The sequence below is a fragment of the Filicampus tigris genome, chromosome 3 (genome assembly GCF_054856515.1).
Source record: "Filicampus tigris isolate MCC_2025a chromosome 3, RoL_Ftig_1.0, whole genome shotgun sequence".
NCBI classification, from domain to species: Eukaryota; Metazoa; Chordata; class Actinopteri; order Syngnathiformes; family Syngnathidae; genus Filicampus; species Filicampus tigris.
The window spans coordinates 25,201,485-25,223,621 of NC_141219.1; the positions used below are offsets into that span (position 1 = coordinate 25,201,485).

At 39.7% G+C, this 22,137-nt stretch overlaps 1 protein-coding gene across 2 annotated transcripts in view; it reads right to left on the bottom strand.

The window, feature by feature from the left end:
* Nucleotides 1-22,137, bottom strand: part of map2k5 (mitogen-activated protein kinase kinase 5) — a 53,212-nt gene that overhangs the window by 12,442 nt on the left and 18,633 nt on the right. For both annotated transcript variants that reach the window (XM_086026630.1, XM_086026629.1), the window contains 9 exons: nucleotides 17,158-17,206; nucleotides 16,976-17,049; nucleotides 16,310-16,360; nucleotides 16,147-16,218; nucleotides 15,354-15,383; nucleotides 8,615-8,641; nucleotides 8,277-8,309; nucleotides 1,716-1,777; nucleotides 1,356-1,401 (listed from right to left, as the gene is read on the bottom strand). In XM_086026630.1, coding sequence (XP_085882756.1) covers nucleotides 1,356-1,401; nucleotides 1,716-1,777; nucleotides 8,277-8,309; nucleotides 8,615-8,641; nucleotides 15,354-15,383; nucleotides 16,147-16,218; nucleotides 16,310-16,360; nucleotides 16,976-17,049; nucleotides 17,158-17,206 — 444 coding nt within the window. The remainder of the gene's footprint in view (nucleotides 1-1,355; nucleotides 1,402-1,715; nucleotides 1,778-8,276; nucleotides 8,310-8,614; nucleotides 8,642-15,353; nucleotides 15,384-16,146; nucleotides 16,219-16,309; nucleotides 16,361-16,975; nucleotides 17,050-17,157; nucleotides 17,207-22,137) is intronic.

Sequence of the window (22,137 nt, forward strand, 5' to 3'; positions counted from 1 at the left end):
CAAACTTGCTATCTGTTAGCAGCTCCACATTTACACCCTTCAATGCTCTGTCCCCACCACGTAAAACTTCACCTCATAGCTCTCTGAGGACCTAACTGTCACTTGTCCTTGGCCTTAAAACAGACAGCAAAATGTCTGTGCGCTTTATAGGTGCTTTGTACAAATGATGGTCTTGTGGCTCGGAGAACACATGCACAGCATAAAAGTGGTGTTGTACAGTGCACATTAGAGGTTCCAGAGTTAGGCTATAAAACACCTTAGGGAATTCAGATGAATACAGGGCTACGATAATGTATTGTGTTATTCCTTTTGGGTATATAAACAAATGTCATCACATCGACACTTGCATCAATTCCGAAAGAAAATGTCTGTCGAATGTATTAATTTAGACTTAATTCATTCATCGACTGGGGCAAAGGTGGTGCCATGCACCGACCGTAGAGCCACACTGACTGGCTCCCTAGCTGGATTTATCACTTGTGTGAAAAATGTGTTAAAATGATAAATGCTGAGCCTGCTGCTCACTTTTTAGTGCACAGTCAGTATTTGTGTTTTGTACACATTTTGGTTACATATAATAATTAATAGGGTGACTGACAGTTTGTTCTCTACAACTTTTGTCACATTTCTTTGTGAGGTCCCCGTTTACACGCAATGGGTGAAATTCATTCTTTATCCAAATTTCTCAAATAGCAAGCAAGGCAGCACTGTAAATGCAGTTTTGTTTTTTTACATGACCACAGTTAATTACTCTATATATTTTCTTCTTTAGCAGTGCCCTATATTTTGTGATGCCTGCCTGACCTACATATATTTTCAAATAAATGCAGGTCCCCAATAATATTAGTGCTAATGATCATTTTCATGTGAAAACATTTTGTTGCATACACTCATGTTATTTTGCACGATGCATAATCCTGAAATACACACAAGGCAAATACGCTTGTGATAGATTTGTTTTTGTCTGCTAAAAAGGGTCAACATAGATTTAATTAACTCTTGAACAGTACTTTGGCCGGAATCATCAACAAAGTGCCAATTTAATAACTTACTGCTGAAGTGCACCTTAAACCAGTCTCAAGGTTTTTCGCAGACCTTCATGACACTTTTCATTACAAGCTAGAAGTTAATTCATGTTATTTTCACACAGCAGTACGGATTTTAAAGGTCCTTGACTGAGAACCCTGCGACTTCACAAAAAGCACAATTGTAGATAAAAGCTACAGAAATGTTAAAGCTTCTTTTAATTGACTTTAACCGGGGTGCAGGAATATGACAACACTTTATACATAGACTCTCACTGTGATTATTTTGAAGGTTACAACTGCTTAATAGAGTAAATTGTTTTAACTTACCATTAAGTTATTGGGTGCAGGTCTCTCTTTGGGTTTTCTTCTCATACTGAAAGAGCAGCCACAATTTACTCAACACAAGATATGTGACTGTACTATTATTGTTCAAATCCATAAATCAATGCATTCATGCACCCATTTTCTATACCATGTATCTCATGAGGGTGAAAGATGGGTGACTGCTGGACTGATCACCACCAGTCAATTGCAGGGCTTGAACTAATTAATACTTTTAAAAACAAAACAATGACAATTCCCTCAAGGCAACATTGAATGGACACTGAAAATAAGTATGAGATTGTGAAGACGTGGTGAATGCATTCAGATGACAACAATGACATCTCGTACAAACATCAGACTTACCACTGAGTGATGAAGTGAACAAACGTCTCGCTGAACTGTCCAGCTGGAAGAACTGGAGGATCCTTAGAAGATAATTTAAAAAAATACAGATTTGTAAAGTTTATGTGTGGTGTGTTTCTTCATTTTTATTTTTGATGTTTGTTATATTATGCAACGTGATATTTGGGGGGCCAGAAAGCAGTTGTCCCTTGACCAGAGGGAGGAAAAAAAAATTATCATAATTTCTCAAGAATAAATTACATTTTTGTTTTGCTAAAAAATACTGTATAATAAAAAATGGAGGGGGGATGGGAGCTTGTGAAAAAGGTGCATTTTCATCCCAATTTCACATTTAATTTCTAGTGTTACAAACGTATTTGTGTGCGTGCAGCATACTGTGTAAATACAAGCTGCTAAAGTGGGAAACTTGTCAACTTCAAAGTTGCTATTCTTGTGTTAAAAATGTTACATGGCATGGCCCCACCTCCGCTCTCCAACTTCTTTAACCCAAGCACGAGGCAGACTAGATCTGCTTCCTCCATTAGTTTGTTAGTACCTCTGAGGCGAAGTTCCTTCAGCAAAACTTTTCAGTAAGAGCAGATCATTTTTGGCTATATACATAACGTAGACATTCTTATGTGTTTTAACAATGTTAAACGCACGGTTATTTGAAAAACAAAATTTACACACAATGACCAATGACATAACTTTTTACTTGGCCTGTTTTTGTGCTTCCTGCCTGCTGTTATTGTAACGCTGCTTGTTTTGTGATAGTCGGTGGGTACGGAAAGTATTCAAACCCCTTTGAAATTTGTCACTTTTTGTGTCATCGCAGCGATTTGCCAAAACCCCAAAAGTTCCTTTCTATCTCTCATTAATGTATACTCGTCACCGAATCTTGACAGAAAAAAAATCTGAAATGTAGAAATTTTTGCAAATTTAATACAAAACAAAAATTAAAATATATGGTCAAAAGTATTCACACCCTGACGCATTTTATTGAGTAAACGCACCCTTTTGAGCTAGTACAGGCTAGAGTCTTCTTGGGAATGATGCAACAAGTTTTTCACACCTGAATTTGGGGATCCCTGCCTTTCTTCCTTGCAGATCCTCTCCAGTTTGGTCAGGTCAGATGGTGAACGGTGGTGGAAAGCCATTTTCAGGTCCCTCCAAAGATGCTCAATCGTGTTTAGGTCGTGGCTCTAGCTGGGCTAGTCAAGAACGGTTACAGAGTTGTTCTGAAGCCACTTCTTTGTTATTTGTGCTTCGGGTCATTGTCCTGTTGAAAGGTGAACCTTCGGCCCAGTCTGAGGTCCTGAGCAATCTGGAAGACGTTTTCTTCCAAGATATCTCTGTACTTGGCCGCATTCATTTTTCCTTCAATTGCTACCAATCGTTCTGTCCCTGCAGCTGAAAAAGACCCCCACAACCTGATGCTACCAGGGGATTGTTTTCAATCTTGGTCTCATCAGATCAGAGGATCTTATTTGTTATAGTCTGGAGGTCCTTCATGTGTTTTTTTGGCAAACTCGATGCAGGCTTTCATGTGTCTTGCACTGAGGAGAGGCTTCCGTTGGGCCACTCTGCCATAAAGCCCCGACTGGTGGAGGGCTGCAGTGATAGTGATCTTTGGGTTCTTCTTTACCTCTCTCACCAAGGCTCTTCTCACAAGAATTGCTCAGTTTGGCTGGACGGCCAGGTCGAGGAAGAGTTGTGGTCTTCCCAAACTTCGTCCATTTGAGGATTATGGAGGCCACTGTGCTCTTTGGAACCTTGAGTGCTGCAGAAATTGTTTTGTAACAATTGGCCAGATCTGTGCCTTGCCACAATTCTCTGATCACCTTGGACAGTTCCTTCAACCTCATGATTCTTATTTTCTCTGACATGCACTGTGAGCTGTAAGGTCTTATATAAACAGGTGTGTGCCTTTCCTAATCAAGTCCAATCAGTTTAATTAGACACAGCTGGACTCCAATAAAGGAGCAGAACCATCTCAAGGAGGAGCAGACGAAATGGCCAGCATGTGAGTTAAATATGAAGGTCGCTGTAAAGCAGGGGTGTCCAAACTCGGTCCTCAAGGGCCGGTGTCCTGCCTGTTTTCCATCTACCCGAGCTGCAATGCACCTGTTTTAAGCGATCATGATTGTTATCAATGGCTGGCAACCAGTTCAGGGTGTCCCCCGCCTACTGCCCAAAGACAGCTGGGATAGGCTCCAGCACGCCCCGCGACCCTTGTGAGGATAAGCCGTACAGATAATGGATGGATGGATTGTTATCAAACTTCTTCAGAGCTTGCTGACGAGCTGATCATTTAAATCAGGTGTGTTGCCGCAAGGAACATTGGAAAACGGGCAGGAAAGCGGCCCTTGAGGGCCGGAGCTGGACACCCCTGCTGTAAAGGGTCTGAATACTTTTGATTATATGATATTTCAGTTGTTCTTTTTTCATAAATTTGCAAACATTTCTGCATTTCTGTTTTTTTTCTGTTAAGACGGGGTGCTGCGTGTACATTAATGAGAAATATACCGGTATGTATATATATATATATATATATATATATATATATATATACACACACACACACACGCACACACACATGAACAAAGTAGAAATCAATTCTTAAAAATATTTTAACAGCACCCCATCATTATTGGGGGATAGGCGGGGAAGGGGGCTCTCACACTCGGACGCACGATCAGGAGGTGCAAGGCAGTCTCCAATTGCCCACGTCAGACAGACAAACAGACAACTAAATCATCCTAAAGGGGCGATATTGCTTGTTTATGTTCCTGTTTCCGCAAGCACGGCGCACTCGGGCGTGCGCTCCGTACGTCCGTGATTTTTATGAAAATGAGGTATGCCACAAGGATTGGCCAGGAAAACACTACGTTCCATTCCACAAGAGCACACAAAGGTGCAAACACCCAGTTACATCAAATTTTACCGTAGCAAAGTCAAGCAAAATATCAAAAGAAAGAAAACTCAACCCATGCGCACAGCTGGACTGCGCTTTGCACTATACAGGGAGTCCTCATTTTATGAACGAGTTCCGTTCCTACACTGGCGATGTAACACGAATTTCCGTGTATGTCGGACTTCACCATTTAAGTCGAAATTTATCTCAAAATACTTTGTAAAAAAAAAAAAAAAAAATACATTAAAATAAAAAGCATAAGATGCTGTACTTGGCATTACTGCTGAGAAGTGGATGGAGGAAGAGGATCGGAGGGCGAAAAAGGCAAAGATACTGCCGGCGCGCAAAGAGGCACGATCGAGACACTCTGCGTATGCTCATTGCTCAACCTCAAGAAATGCTGGTCTTTGTAGTTCGGGACGTGCTTGTATGCGGAAGTGCATTGTTTGGCGCAAAACCCCCATACAGAGGCAAGCTCAGAGACACAGCACAAAAGCAGACTTTTGGAGCGAGGAGGAAACCATCTGCTTCATTCATGCGGTGAGTGACGTCCACCTGAGTCATGACGCCGTGTGTCGCCGTACACAGTGGGTTCTTCAAATGCTGGAGCAACTCTGTCCGCTCAATCATGTCAACTGCATGTATATATAAATAAAAAAGATTTTGATGTAGCAAACCTCTGTACATTTGACCCCCTTTTGAGCCACAAGGGATGAATGATATATCATAGATGTAAACTTATATTACACAAATGCAAGTACGAGTGCACCCTTGAACAATGCATCGTACAAACCTCCCGGGAGTATCGTCTTTTAAAGTGAGTGTACCAAATAAATGACAACATATCAAATAAATGAAAAGGTGCTGTTGAAATCTGACTAATCATCTAAATCCACCTACAGCACATACTGGCACATTTACTTTTTGCAGTATACCAATCAAACACACACATTCATGCATGTATTCATGTTTCCAGCTGAGAGGAATTACTGTCGTAGCTTTGATGTGGCAACAGGCAAAAGCACAAAAGGCAAGCAGGCTGATGAAAGTGGCTCATCTAAGTGAATTATTCCTCTGGTTGTCAACATGGTTCCACTATGAGAACAAGGGTACGAGGCTACGAGTAAATATACATGTCATTGCCATGAAGCAATTACTAGGCAAAATTAGATCAGTAATTACAGGCTTGAAAATAAAGAGGGAGTTCTTTATCAGTGGAGCTGCTTGCTTTAACCAAACAGAAAAGAGGGACATTAATGAGAGCAGACAGTGGGCAGATGGTAGGACCAACTACAGAGAAGCCCTACTTCAAGGTATCAACTGAAAACATTATCAATAGATCACTATGACATGAAGGAAAGAACAATTCTTCTGAGTGGCTACGTTTACATGGCCAACATTTCCTTAATCCGATTAGAGTTCGGATTAAAATTATGATCGGATGCACTGTTTTCATGGACACTAAAAATATTGATCCGATTAGGACTTGACGAGTGGAACAAATTATTTTGACATGCGCAGATTGACCAAATATACTGGAAGTAGTGGTAGAAGAAGAAGAAGCCAAAATGACTTCCGTGTCAACAAAACATCACTCCGTCCATTTCTACTTTAAACGTTAGCGTTTTTTCACATTTCCCCCCCCCCATTTGCGTTACGTCGAGTCAACACTTGTTAATGGAGCTGCAAATGTACCAGTTCAGTCTTGTGCCCGCCATGTCTTTGGCCCGCTCTGCTGTTTTTTTTCTTCCCCATACTCTATTGACTCAAACGACAAACAATATAACACTCGCTCTGCTTCTACTAGCTTGCAGGAATAACAGAAAACCTATACTGACGTCACAGACATGCGCGGTAAAGACGGTTTGTTAGAAATGTCATAAGCGTTATCATGCGCACCGATCGGATTAACAATCGATATAGACTACCGCTCTTGTTCGGAATAAAATCTTGAAAGGAATGGGTCTGATCAGGACAGAATATTCCGAATGGGTTGTGTACATGAAGCAGTTTTATTCCAATCAGGCATTTAATCGGAATAAATGTGTCCATGTAAACGTAGCCAGTGAGTTGTTTCATACAAAACGTAGTCATTACATGAACAGGCAGGAGTATTCATGTCTTATAGGGCCAGTGGTGGTGGTAACATATTACAAAAGTAAAACCTGCCTTTCGTGGCAGCACGACAGCTATGCCCGATCATTTAAATAAGGAAGCAAGTTGTGGCTTGTATGTGATTTCATTTCTGACATAGGCACCGTTGTGTCTGGAAGCCAGCTGTAGTTAGCATACACACGTTACGGTGTGCGTTTGATGTAGCGTTGTAACACAATGTCCTATCTGGTACGCTGTAGCATCTACTACGGATTAAGGAGGCATTAGTCAGTGACCTACAGTATATACACATACACATATGTCAATATATTATATGTATATATACATATATATACACATATATATATACATACATATATATATACATATGTATATATATATACATATGTATATATACATACATATATATATACATATGTATATATACATATATATATATACATATATATATACATATATATATATACATATATATATATATATATATATATATATATATATATATATATATATATATAGATTCACAAGCCACTTGTCACAAAACAGAATCGAAACCCCCACACACAAAAATAAAAAAAAGAAATTCACATTATTCACAACAGTCCTGCCCCAGCCCCCCGCACAAAAAAATTACATATATTTTTCACAAGGGTCTATTTACAATTCTGGTGTTATTGTAATTGGTCTGACACATTTTGAATGTTGTTCGGTTAATGAATAGAAAATTATTTGTAACACACATTATTAACCAAGGGGCAACGTGAATGTTCCCTGGTAGACAGTGTCTTTGCTGTTGTGGCTCTGAGTGCATTTTGTTTTTTGTTTATGGGTTGATTTTTTTGGGCATGAATATATCAGATAAGATGCCTTCTTATAATTTATGTGGTGCAAATTAATAATATTTGAAATATTGTTGTGTGTGTTGCCGCTAGGGATTAGTTAATTCGATGGCCTGTTGCCCGAATCCTGGTATGATTTATGCTAGTAGTAACTTCAAAAATAGGGAATGGAGTTCACCACCAATTAAATTTAGACAGTATCATAGCATGTTTTGTAACTATCTGACGTTTATGCGTTATTCTCAACTATAAACGTTGATTTCCAGTACACATTTAGTCATTGAGTCATTAAATTAATAAATTCATTAGTCACTTCGTTAATTGACAATGCACTGTCTTAGCTTTTTGCAACATGCACGGTAATTATGTAACTTGTTTTTGGGTAAACTTGGATTCAACATATAAAAAATATCGCAGGAGGCACGTGCTTAAGTTACTGTGTCAAAATATTTTTTAATCTGTTTCGGTGCTGCTGACTTTGTAGAATACAGAACAGCAATGCTGTACATAACACTTAATGAATGAAGGGTCCGACATACAAATGTGCACGTATATACTGTAGTGTATTGCCTAAGGCAGTTGCTTTGGGTGAAAGGCTGAGTGAGCGTGGAGCTAAGCTGCCGGAATGGTTTGCTTCATTAGGAAACAAAATATAAGCTTTCTGGTCCATTAGGACTGACTTTAGATGCAAAAGCACATAAGACGACGACTCACCTCATCAACGATGCATTGCAGTAACTGAAGAGGCTGAAAGAGGTGATGAAAAACACGTTAGCTGATAGGGATTTTCTTGGCAATATGGAAAATCTGTGTTGTAATTCATCTGCATAGATAAATGAAATGCAGTCAGACTAAGCCATCATTAGCTCCCGTTTGTTATTATTATCACTATTACTATTATTACTACTACGTATTACTAATATTGTTCCATATGAGCACCATCTACAATCCGAGCAGTTAAAGTATGAGCAAAAATGTTAAAGCTGAAATGTGAGAACATGAGACCATGCTAAGAGTGTGCAAGAGACTGCAAAGAAAAAAAAAACCCTTACCATTAAAGATCCTTGGTTTTTCTGGATCTGTATCACAAACCAGAGAAGGGAGATATGGCAATATGTAATTAGCATATCATAATCAAGACGATCCACTTGGACACATTATGATCACTAGGAGAAAATTATTGCTTTCCTGGTGGCAATTTGTGGGTATGCGTAACACCATTTACATAATGAAAACACACAATTGTTAATGGCCTTGCTCTCATTTGGGAGAATGGGCATAAAAGATCCACTAATGTGAATTCTCAGAGTAGCACTTTATTCTTGCCCTGCAGGTTATCTCGAGGTACTGAGATGTACAATAATTGCTACAATCGGCATGACCAGATGTCAAAGTGAGCATGTTCAAAGTGCCAATCTATAACACAGTGCAACTTGAAGTCAATTCAGAATGCTGGTCTTCAGTTTTTTGGGGTTTCAATGGAAAAAAAAAAAAGAAATACTCTGCTCCAAAGGACAACCTTGTTGTATCCAAAAAAACGTTTTTAATGTAGACAATGTTTTAAACATTTTTAAGTATAAAACTGCAGCCCGAAGCCAGCTTTGATAGGCTCCAGCACGCTCGCGACCCTCGTGAAGATAAGCGTGTTCATATAATGGATGATTGTTATCTGCTGGTTTTAACTGTCAATTAATCCCCAACTTGGAAGGAGGAATGTGGTTAGTTGAACTGAGATTTACATGCGACGCAAGCGTGGCAAGGTCACGTGACTGAAATAGTCATATCTTGAATGATTATATTTTGATTTCGATATGATAAACACCACTATTCACACATTCACAGGAGATAAGAGACCAAGCCTTGCCATGAATAGTGAAAACCCACAAATAACTGACACCCGCACAAAAGAGGTTTGTAATTACATAAAGATGACACAAAATGGTGGCATACCTGTCAAGTTGTACGCTTTCAGCGTAATTTGTAACACCTTTTCAAACATGTACGCCATACATTGCGAATCTGTACGACCAATGTCAATTTTATCATGTGTTTTTAATGCCACCATATATATATTTTTTAAATGGAGTTGTACTTTGTTGCTACCGCCATTTGCAAATTGCCGTCTGCTCGCTCTCGCGAGATTCTGATTCTCGTGCCTCGCGATATTCTCACGCGACCTTGATTCTGTCTCCTCAAGCTGGTGTACAATCACGTGACAACAGCCATTCGAAAATTATGTGTAATGTGTTGTAAGATTATATATAGATATCCATCCATCCATTATCGAATCCGCTTTTCCTCATAAGAGTCGCAGGCATGCTGGAGCCTATCCCAGTTGTCTTTGGGCAGTAAGCGGGGTACACCCTGAACTGGTTACATATACATATATGTGATGTATGTTGACAGGTATGTGGTGGCAAAGCACTTAACACAGAGAGAATATGAAGCATCGTTAACATGCAGCTGGCATGAACATATAATCATGAACCCATGGCACATAAATGACTGTATTTCGTCAACACAAATAAACCAACTAGACATGAGGCTATGTATTAGCTAGCATACTAGTCCAAATAACGTGCAAGCACAAACTAATATGACATCACGCAGGGGGAAACAAATGCAGTATGCCACACTAACAATTTACATAAACAGAGGTCAATTCAACTTTACATAGCCGCTGCCCTGTCTGCACTTCACACCTGCACTTTCATGTTGTTAAACACTGCCAAAAACAATAGACCCAAGTTGAAAACATTTGGGACAGTCTGAGAATAGAATTCAGATATTAATTATTGTAAAAAATAATGACTTTTTCCTATTTCTTATTTATACTTAGTTACTATTATTGTTAATAGTACTGGTAGTAGTAGTTATGGTAGCTGTAGTTATTTGTATGATGAAGGGTTTGTGCAATTCGCAACATGATGTTTACATACTCTATATCTATTTCAAAAGCATGTCTTGCCCAGGGTGCAAAACAAGTCACCCAGGTTTTATGACAATGACAGTCCCTGAATACTTATATCGTGTAGGGCAGCTCCGATCGATCGGGCACCGATAATGATCGGCCGATTTTCGTGAAAAATGACGTGATCGGCAATTCGATCAAAGCCTTTTATTGCCGATCAAAGAATCCGATCACCCGCAGCTCATGCCGGTGTGATTTGTGTGGTTTGCGTCTTGTAATATCCGCCATGAAAAGATACCACGCGGGGGGAGCATGGCCACAAGTTTCAACACAACCAACTTAATCCGACATTTGAAGAACAAGCAATTGGAAGACTATGGTGAGTTTAAGAGGCTCACTGCATTGAAGCAGCGGCAACAATCAGACGGCAGCTAATGCAGCCCATGCTGACCAACTCAAACCCATATCAGCGCGACAGGCAAAAGGCAACGCAAATAACCTGGAAAATAATTACATTTATCGGACTTGATGACCAACCATTCTTGGTGGTGGAAGACACCAGATTCCGCCGTCTGCTCGCCCGCTTCGAGCCTCGCTAGCTACGTGCTACTGGGACGCAAATACTTCACAGACGTAGCTCTATCAGAGAGTGTATTGTCGCATCGAAGGTTTCCTAAAAGAAGGCCTATTATCCTGTTTAAGTTTTACAAGTGTTGAATGGAGCTCGGCTGTCAGTCTTGTGTCGATGTTGAGTCTAACAAGGGAGTTTTTCGCATCTGTAAATGTTAAACTGTGGATATGATGTGCCTACAATGTCTTCCCTAACAAGTTTGGCTGTACGATAATAAAATCAAACCTTTTACAACATTCCATTTTCATGGTCACATTAATCAAATAAACTTTTCTAGAAACAAAAGTTTATATTTTGTCTGATTGATTGAATGATGGCTGTTCCAAGATTGCAGCTCTGCTAATTTCTGTCTAATCTAATAACGTTCCCTATAAAAATGTTCATTATGCAACTCTTTTGACATTATATTACAGCACTTATTGATTCACTCAATTAAATACAGGTTCCCACACACTGTAAATATCAAGAGACTCTTAAACTGCCTCCATATCCACTTTTGCCTGATTCAGACACATTAAAGGCAACAATGTAAAAGTAATTTGCCCTGAAATAATTACTTGGACCAAATTGCATACTGCTTCAGAGGTTGAAATTGTATTGTGGAACACAAACCAATTCAAGCATAACCAAACACTTATTTTTGTATGAGGAAACTTAACCACGTATCAAAAGTGATCGCCAGCATATTTTTCTTTTTAAAGCGCAGGTCTATCCAAACATATTTTTTTCAAGAATATGTTCTATGCAGGCCCACTAGTTGACACACGGCATTTCGATTAATATTACGTTTGTGGAATATGAGTTAAACAGCAAAATACACCCGTTTTTAGCCATCCCATGGGGTGGCCATTTTGTTACTTCAGTCAACTGAAAATGACATCACAGATGCTCAGGGCTCAGATAACTCACCAATCACGGCTCAGCTTCAAAAACAAGTGAGCTGTGATTGGTTAATTGTTGGTTTTAATTTAAAATAAAAAAATCGAGTGGTAATTACCATCCTCTTTTCTGTTACAAATACGTTGATATTGTCATTATTTACAAACATATATCTTAGCCATATATCACGTTCGACTAGTTCTACTGGTTCAAAGTCCACAAACGCGTCGTCTACATCACTGCCGTTATTCATTTCAGAGCTCCCGCAATCGACGGCGTCCGCCATTACTGCTCGAGAAAGGTTGGCGACCTCTGATCTAGACCAAAGAGGACTCTGCAAGGCATTTCACATTTCTGCTTAAATGTTTCGGACAACATTTCCTCATGTCCCCAAATGACCGTTTGTACACTACTTTCTCTTCTCATTTGGATGACCATTCATTCATACGAAAGCATTATACTGTACTATGAAGAATTAACAACTTGCTCGGGATAGCTATAGCAAGTCAAAACAAACATCCACTAACACTACGTACCCCAGAAAAATAACAACCTGAGAAGCAAAAACATCATTTTGCAAACAAAGACGACAAGTCAGTTAGGACCAAATGTGCTGCTGGCTGTACACACATCAGATCTAGCATCTTCAAATACTTTGAGGCCGGTAGCACAAGACCTCAATTAACTCCTGACAAGGATCTTTGCTCATGACACATACAAGTATGAACTTGTGAGCACGCACACACATCTCATCATCTACTGTATCTTTCACTACTGTAGACTACAGTACAGTCTGTATTCAAATGCTCTCTGGGAAAGTATAGTGGGGGGTTTGTACGGACAGCTGTGCCAACGCCTGTACGTAGGACAGCGCAGGCCTGAGGACTTTGGCTAGCTGCGCCTTACTTGCTAGATCCAAGCCTTCTTGCCAGACAACTCGGCAACAACCTGCAGGTGATCGGTCAGCAGTGCCATATGGAGGCTGAGAAAAATTAAGAGATTACAAAGCGGCATGACACTAAGACACTAAGACTTTTTGGGCTTGTGCGTATTGCTTCACTTCAAAAACATGAAGTGTAAATTACAAGGATAGCACCATGGCTTTATAGCTAATAATAATGATAACGTATAATGTACAAATACAAATATCCATTCATGATATGGCACCTTCTAAACATGTTTAGAAAGATGAAGAAAAGTGTGCACTTGTAGTATAAATGGACAAACAAACAGACACCAGCTGTCATGCCATCTATCACAGGGGTATTCAATCCTGTTCCTTGATGGCCGCTGTCCTATCTGTTTTCCATCTGACCCTGCTGCAACACACCTGATTCACATGATCAGATAATCAGCAGTCTTCTGAAGCTGGATAATGATCCTGATCATTTGAATCAGGTGTGTTACAGCAGGGAGTGATGGAAAACAGGAACGACAGCGGACCCAGAGGACAGGATTGAAGAGAACCCAACAACACGGACTGAGACCAAGAGGGCTGTTGTCTTTTTTTTTTTTTTTTTTTTAAAGAGTGGAGAGGGTTTGTAAAAGTCTGTAAAAGTGAGTTTTAAGATTTTAGTCACAGGATGTCACCGATTTTGCATGTTTCATCTCATCGAGCAGGTTGTTCCAAAGTTGAGGCGGCCTGATTGAGAATGCTCTATCACCTTCAGTTTTAAGCCTCGACTTCTACAAAAAAAAAACACAGATTTTCCTCATCCGAGGACCTAGGGCTGGCTCATAAGTGGCAAAATGTTTGGTTAAGTAGCTCGGAGCAAGAGCCATACCTACTTTTAAAGTAATTACTACGCTTTATAATCAATTCTATAACTGGCTGGAAGCCAATTTAACAATTGCACTAGAATTGTGGCGATGTATTTTGGTCCGCTTGACTCAGTGAGAAGCTTAGCCGCTGCATTATGAACCAGATGGAGACAAATGAGTGATTTTTGGTACACATTGGTACACAAATGAGTTACAACTGGGAGAAATTGAGCACCTGGATTATTTGTTTTTGAGATCAGCAGCAAATAATAAGCAAAGCAGAAACACTCAATACAAAAACTGGTCCTACAAATACTGTTAAGTGACCTTCCACCCCTTGAAAGGCCCTGAAATTATTGTTAAAAAAATACAAAGCATAGCTGAAACACCAAACTCTTTAGGTAGAAACCACAGGCTCTCATTTCGTGCAGAGAGCGGCCCAAGATGGAAGCTGAGGTAACCAGAATCAGATTGCTCAACTAGAGATTAGTGAGATAAACCCATTTGAAGGGCTAATTAAGACTTGATGAGATTTGGAAGTCACTTCTGTGGTCGGCAATTACATCTGAGCAGGACTTAAGGTAATGTAATGAGAGAAAATGCTGCACTCAAATCAAATATGGCGTGTATCACCCTACCACCGTCCACTCAAAAAAAGAAAAGAAAAAAGAAAAAAAAAGGAACAATCTAGTTGACACAAACCTCTTCATCCTTGGCTTTCGAGAGGACATCTAATGAAACTTTGGAATCCTTCATTATTCACTTAAACGGTGACTAACAAAGTCAGTTTTCTGCTGTGTATACTAAATTCTATTTTAAGGGGAAGTAAAACCAACAATTTTCTTTACAAGAATATGTTCCATGTGCCTCTACTAGTCTAAACACGGCATTCTGATTAATATTGCGTTTGTGGAATATGAGTTAAGAAGCAAAATTCACCTGTTTTTATCCATCTCAGGGGGTGGCAATTTTGTGTGACTTGCTGTCGACTGAAAATGAAATCACAACCAATCACGGCTAACCTGTTTTCTGAAGCTGAGCCATGATTGGTTGTTACCTGAGCCCTGAGCAACTGTGATGTCATTGATGGATGAAAACAGATTGATTTTGCTGCTTAATTTATATTCCACAAACACAATATTAATCAGAATATCAAGTTTAGACTAGTGGGGCCGCATAGAACATGTTATTGTACTGAACATTTTGGGGTTAATAATAGTTCTAATTAGATTTAATAGTTTTTGTGTTTATTAAATTCAGAACATATATACAGGACAAGACCACAGTATGCACAGTCAAGCAAGTACATCATTTTAAGATTCTTGATTTAGTTTTTCCCGATTGAAGGATTTCAATTAACTGAATGTACAGTATTTGCATGGATTCGACGCGTGTGTGTGTATGTGTGTGTGTGGGTGTGTGTGTGTTAAGCTTTGAAGTAATAATGACTGTCTCCATGTGGCATAAATATTGAATAATCACTCAAAACTAAAAATGCAAACGTTATTACAAGCGCCTGAAATTACAGAAATACAAATACAAATGGCTTTTCACATGTTTTTTTTTTCACCTCTTTGACTAATAAATACAAATGGACTGAAGAACTCACCTGTGGATAGGGAAACATTCCGAGGGCCAGCTGTATGAAAAGCAGCACAAAAATTCAAGGCGATATTATTTAGTATTCTTGAGAAAACACATTTTAAAAAAAAAGTTTGTCACAGAGCCTAAGTCATACGCTGTGAACGCTGTTAAATGGGTGTGGCTAGACTCTCACTCAAATTCAGAGTTCTACTCCCCCGTGACCCTGAACAGAACAAATGGGAGGAGATGGATGGATATGCCCCTAATGTGAGGATGTATGCTTCTTGTGTGTGTGCCTGTGTGTTGTGAAAAGCCTCGTCACTTGTTCAGTGGAGCTTCTAGTGATTGAGACACGATGATGGTAAAGCTCAATCTAAATTCATTTCATGTAGATCAAGGCACAGCCAAGATAAATAAGAGAGGACAAGTAAAACGGAGTTCATCGTCAATAATTTTGACTTGGCTTATTTCTGTGAACTCGTCTTTATTGTTACACTTTTAATAATCTTCAACATTATTGACACACAAAGCTGAGGCAGAAGTGCAAATCACGTATTCTACTGTGGCCAGAAACAGATTGAGAATCAATAGTCGGTGTGGGCAGACAAGTGACAAGAGAGTGGGATACTGAAATTTAAATCATATTCCAAAACACATTGTCAATCAGGCACTTGAGCAAGACCCTGGGGAGCAATGAACACTGCATCACTGCATCATCAACAGCTCTCACTAGCCTCAACACACACATGCACGCGCACGCGCACACACACAGGCAGACACTTAAGATCCTCATACAATCAGACAATTTATCATCATACCTCCATGAAAGAGATTCCAACACTCCAGACATCTGCATGGATACCATACTGTTCCCCTGATATCCGTTCTGGCTGTGGAAAAACAATATGCAAAAAAAAAAAAAATGGTCATGGTTATAAGCTCTCAGTCAGAGAAAAGGCAGGATGGTTAAAGTTCACTTACCGCCATGTATGCATTTGTTCCCACATATGTTTTGGCAATTGAATTCACCAACTGTAAATATGGACAGCAATAATGAATGAAATCCCTTACGGCTGTTATCATTTTAAACACAGAGGAGTAAAGTGCGTTATATTGTTAGTCAATTACAACAGTATATCGTCTTGGTACCTACAAGAAAGGTGTGGTTGAAAATGAATTAACAGTGTCAACAGTTTTGCAGCTCTACAAAAGAGGTAGACAGATATTCAGGTTTGCTGTTTATAAAAATGTCCCAAATGCTGACATTACAAACACACAAATGGCAACATTCTCCATAGGCACACAGACAGACATACTGAGAAAAAACACACTGACACAAACAATGACGACAAGGTTATTGTCTGTCACCCCCGCTTTTCTCCACCTCTTTTGAATGCATATCAATGAGGCTTCGCAGTTGTGGATGTGGTCATAATTATAACGAGATTTTTTTGAAGGGTGTAGAACAATGGGACGGGGGGAATGTGAATGGACGAGCTAGACCCTTGGGAAAGCACTGGGACTAAAATGAATGCAGTGATTGACAGCTTGACCAAAGGCACAAAGGACTGCACATAGTAGAAAAGTGACTCTTCCCTCTCTCCCAACCACCAACCTCTCTAACTTTCAACAAACGAATGAGTGTACCTGAGTGCTGACACCAAAGTCGCATAGCTTGACTTGTCCTCGGGTGTTCACCAGCATATTGGAGGGCTTGACATCTGCAGAGACAAACTGCGTGATACAACTGCAACATCAGCAATCTGACACTGATCTTCATCAGCTCGGCTCCTTTTAGCAACACAAAGCCCCAACCCAAGTTTACTCACCTCTGTGAAGTATCTTTAAGCTCCACAGGTATGTTAGGCCTTTCACAACCTGCCAAAACATCAACAAAAATATCTATAGTTAATGTCATTCAAATTCGACTACACTCCCTTTCAAACAATAGAATAACAAATTGTGATGGTGATGTATTTCAATTTTTGCCTATTGAAATTATTTAGAGTACAGATACATAACTGTCTTGATCCTAACCCTCAACTAAAGTGAGTCCCTTTTATTGATGGTCAGTGTCTCATTAACTAACCCTAACGTTTGAAAAAAATTGAAAAAAATATAAATAAGATCCTGGGATTGAATGGCCGGACTGTGAAAAGACAAATAAATACGTCAACGGCAGTGCATGAGTTAACTGGCCATGATGACGAGAGGACTGGTTACTACACTCGACAAGAACTAGGAACGGTTGTTGGTTCAAGACAAAGTGTCATAAAAAATAAAGTTTCCATTTGTGTGTAGACCTAACGATTACCATTCTTTCATTAGTCAAACTTTTGGCTCTGTAAACCTTGAATTAGTCAATAAGTGCAGATACTGAGAGTTAATTGAGCTGAAGAGAGTATTTCCTGAATGGCATTAAAAAGTGCAGTTAGTACAACATTTCACCAGCACGGAGTGGGAAAAGTACAAAAGTACAACACTTGTAAAAAAGTAATACAACAACCAGCTTTTTCTGAAGCTGTTTGACCATTCCGAAAATCAAAGGAAATTGTCTGAGCTCAAGCAGCATAAAGTGGCGAGAATGATGTGCAGATCTTTACTCGGATCCTCTTGGGTGCCTCTCGCGTGATAATTAAAAGTTGTGATGGTGAAAAGATGGCAAAGTTGTAAATTACTGAATTAACACCCAAACAACAGCTGTCATTGATTACAGACAAAGTTTGAAAGGGGAGATCGAATGGAGGAATAGAGACAGGAGAATGGTAATGATTGTTCAAAGGGGACATTCACATAACATCAAGGCCATTACTATAAAAGAACTGGGTACTGTACAACAGAGGATTAAAAAAAAAGGAAAGGAGGGGGTCATTGAGGCAAATAGTTGTCAGGACTGCACTAAATAGACGCTAATTAATCTTTTGACACTTGTGTTTCCTTTCTTCTACTTTAATCAGAAAATACAGCTTTTGTTAAACCCATTTTATTTATTATATTACCATTCATCTTGTGTGGTTGGTTAAAAATTGTGACTCAATCAGCCCCTTTCTCTCCAGTAACTCTTAATATCAATGAATTATATATCGGCTATAGCTGTGGTCAAAAGTTACCCACTCAACTGTCATGTGTTCTGTAAAGTGCTTTGTTACAGCTGCAGCTCTTGTGAAAGCACTATAAAAATAAAGGTGAGCTGAGTCATCAAATCAAATAATTTATTTGAACCATTTTTCTTCCAGTGTGGAAGGAGAATAAAGCACACTGTATATTGTTTGAAAAGAGGATGGATTCCCACCTAGAGTCAAAATCATACATTCAAACTCAACTACAGACATTACGTTCACCTAACTATTTTAGTGCTGAAGGTTCGCAGGGGTGTCAAACTCCAGTATTCGGGGGCCGCCCTCCTGCATGTCTTAGAGGTTTCTTCGTCCAACACACCTGATTCAAACGATCGGGATCAGGATCAGGCTGCTGAAGAACTTGCTGATGAGCTGGTCATTTGAAACAGGTGTGTTGCAGCAGGGAGAGGTGGAAAACAGGCAGGACAGCGGCCCTCGAGGACGGGGGTTCGACACCCCGGTTCTAGAGAGAATTTGGACTTGACAAGGCCAAGTCTTCATTAGTGATCATTCGTGATTATGATATATTGAATAATGGGTCTACAAGTGTACATTTTTTTCTACTCCCTTTGAACATGTAAACGGTGCTGAACTAAGCTATGTATTGAGTTTTTATAACTTTTGATTTTTGTTTTATGTCTTTGTGTTTATATGTTCAATCAAACAATCAATCAATTATTGACTGCAGCTTTTTGCCCGTTGCCTGCATGAAAATGACTTGTAGCGGTAAAACAATGGGAGGGTCCACCTAATCTGTGAAGGAGCATTTTCATTTACACAAGTCGGGAAAGTCGTTTTTAAAACCATATCTAAACAGTTGCAGATTCAAAGATCACCCTTTCAAACAATTGTACTTAAAAGTATGAAAGTCATTCTGATGTGTCACAACTTTGCAGAGGTCTGGAAGAAATCCCATACGGGAAGATAAGAAATGTGTTGGGATGTTCAAGAACAACCCAGGAAATGCAAGTGCTCAAATCTGCCACGGATTGGAAACTACTAGAACACTAGGGTCACCGTCATCAAATTGGTTTGTGTTGCTGTCGTTGCTGAAGGAAGCCTCTTCGAAAAATGATGCTCAAGAAAGGATGTAAGCAGTCCAATGAAGACAAGCAGACTACGGACACGGATTACTGTTACCATGTCCTGTGGTCTGATGAGAACAGTAAAATGTTTGGGTTCAAATGGTGTCAACCAGGTGAGGAGTACAAAGATAAGTGTGCCATGCCTACAATCAAGCATGCTGGTTGAGTGTCATGATCTGTCCATGGAGGTTGGCTACAGTCCCATGGATCTTACACCTCTGAAGAAACAGGAACATCAAGTTGCTTGGAGATGGTCGTATAGCCTTTAGCTTCAATGAGGAGGTCAACCCAAATGTATTTTTTTTCAAGTATATGTTCTATGCAAGACCACTAGTTGTAACAAGGCATTCTGAATAATATTGCGTTTGTGGAATACGAGTTAAGCAGCAAAATCCACCCCTTTTTAGCCATCTCAGGGTGGCGGCCATTTTGTCACTTCTGTCAACTGAAAATGACATCACAACTGCTCAGGGCTCAGGTAACAACCAATCACGGCTGACCTGTTTTCTGAACCTGAGGCTAAAAAGGAGGTGGATTTTGCTGCTTAACTCATATTCCACAAACGCAATATTAATCAAAATGCCATGTTTCAACAAATGGGCCTACTGGGAACATATTCTTGAAAAAAAATTGTTTGGGTTGGCTTCCTCTTTGTGTGTGCTTGTCATTATTTTTCTTTCTAATCTCCTGAGACCATGCTCTCTTTCACTTCCTCTGGTCCATTTTTAGTTTGGAACACAGTACACACCATGTCAACAAACAGCACAGTGACTACTTGCCACCCTTTAACCCATTAAGGCTGGGAGCGCATAACCGCGTTTCTACCACAATAACGCTGTTGCGTCATTCTACCTTTTAAAGCCAGGAGAGCGGGTACGTCAGTCTTTTTTAAATCCAATTTTCTGTCTCTTAGCCAATTTAATGCATCAGAATATACACGTGACGGTGTCGCGGGACCGCGAAGGATGTCGTGGAATTTTTTAGAGCCATAGGTAGGCTAATGGCGGACGCCGTCGATCGCCGGGAGCTCTGATAAGTAACGGCAGTGCTATATAGACGACGCGCACGACCAGTGGAACCAGTCGAACGTGATAAGATATGGTTTGTAGACAAAGACGATATTGACGTCTTTGTAACAGAATAGAGGATGTAATTACCGCTCGATTTTTATATTTTTATTGAAACAGTAAATGATAACAAATTCTGCCTGTGTGAAAGCCACATTTCTAAACTCTTTAATTCTTTTGGAATTATGTTTCTGTCTGCTAAAGGGGCTGAGATATGAATCATTTTGTAAGTGTTGAATTTCTGTGAGAACTTCAGGTTTTCAAGGGCAATTCCAAAGGCGACCTTAGGTTTTGGGGAGCTGTTGAAAACAGGCACTTTAGTCCTTAATTGGTTAAAAGAGGCCAACTGACTGATTACAAGTTTGAAGACTACTGTGATGCTAACTGAAGGTCACACCTTGGTTGAAGATGTCCCTATGTTCAAGTTATTTTCAATCCTTTCTAGGGGTGCCATCATTTTTGTCCAGGTTCGTTTCATAGGTTTTGTTGTTGTTTAATATTTCTGTTAAAACCACAATTTAGAAGCAATGTCTGATTTTCATTTTTATGTATTATTACTCTAGCCAGATTCAAGTTATTTCTGTGAACATGAAAAGAGTGGGGTTTCCTTTCATTAACAGACAGGTACAAACAATTTTGTCCATGTGTGTATGTGATGGAGGAGTTTCTGCAAGGATGACGGGGAACATTCATAAGACAATGGGTGAGGCCGACCATAGCTGGAGGTGATGGAAATAAAGATGCTATAGTTCTCTTTAGCAGTGATCAGGTTGGATAGGATTAGAAATGAGCTCATCGGAGTGCCAGCCACAGTTAGATGTTTTGGGGACAAAGTTACAGAGAGCAGACTTGCAGATGGTTTGAGCACTTCCAGAGATATTGAGTACATTGGCATAAGGATGATGAGGATGGGGCTGCCAAGGCAAGAAATATCGAGGAAGAGAAGGTTGATAGACATAGTGAGGGAAAGACAGGAGGGCAGTTGGTGTGCACAGAAGATAGGCTTCGTTAGAAAAGGATGACATGTTGTAGTGATTCCTAACAGGACAAGCCGAAAACTTTTTAAACGGCAGTATAGACAGTGGGTATGGAAAGTATTCAGACCCCTTGAAATTTTTCACTTTCTGTGTCAATGGAACCATTCACCAAAATCAATTTTCATTTTCAATCATTTTATTTCTCATTAATGTACACTCAACACCCCATCTTGATAAATACAAAAACAGAAATGTAGAAATGTTTGCAAATGTATGAAAAGAAAAACTGAAATATCATATGGTCAAGTATCAAGACCCTTTGCAGCGACCTTCATATTTACCTCACATGCTGTCCATTTCTTCTGATCCTCCTTGAGATGGTTCTGCTCCTTTATTGGAGTCCAGCTCTGTTCAATTAAACTGATTGGACTTGATTAGGAAAGGCACACACCTGTCTGTATAAGACCTTACAGGTCACAGTGCATGTCAGATCAAATGAGAATCATGAGGTTGAAGGAACTGCCCAAGGAAATCAGAGACGGAATTGTGGCAAGGCACAGA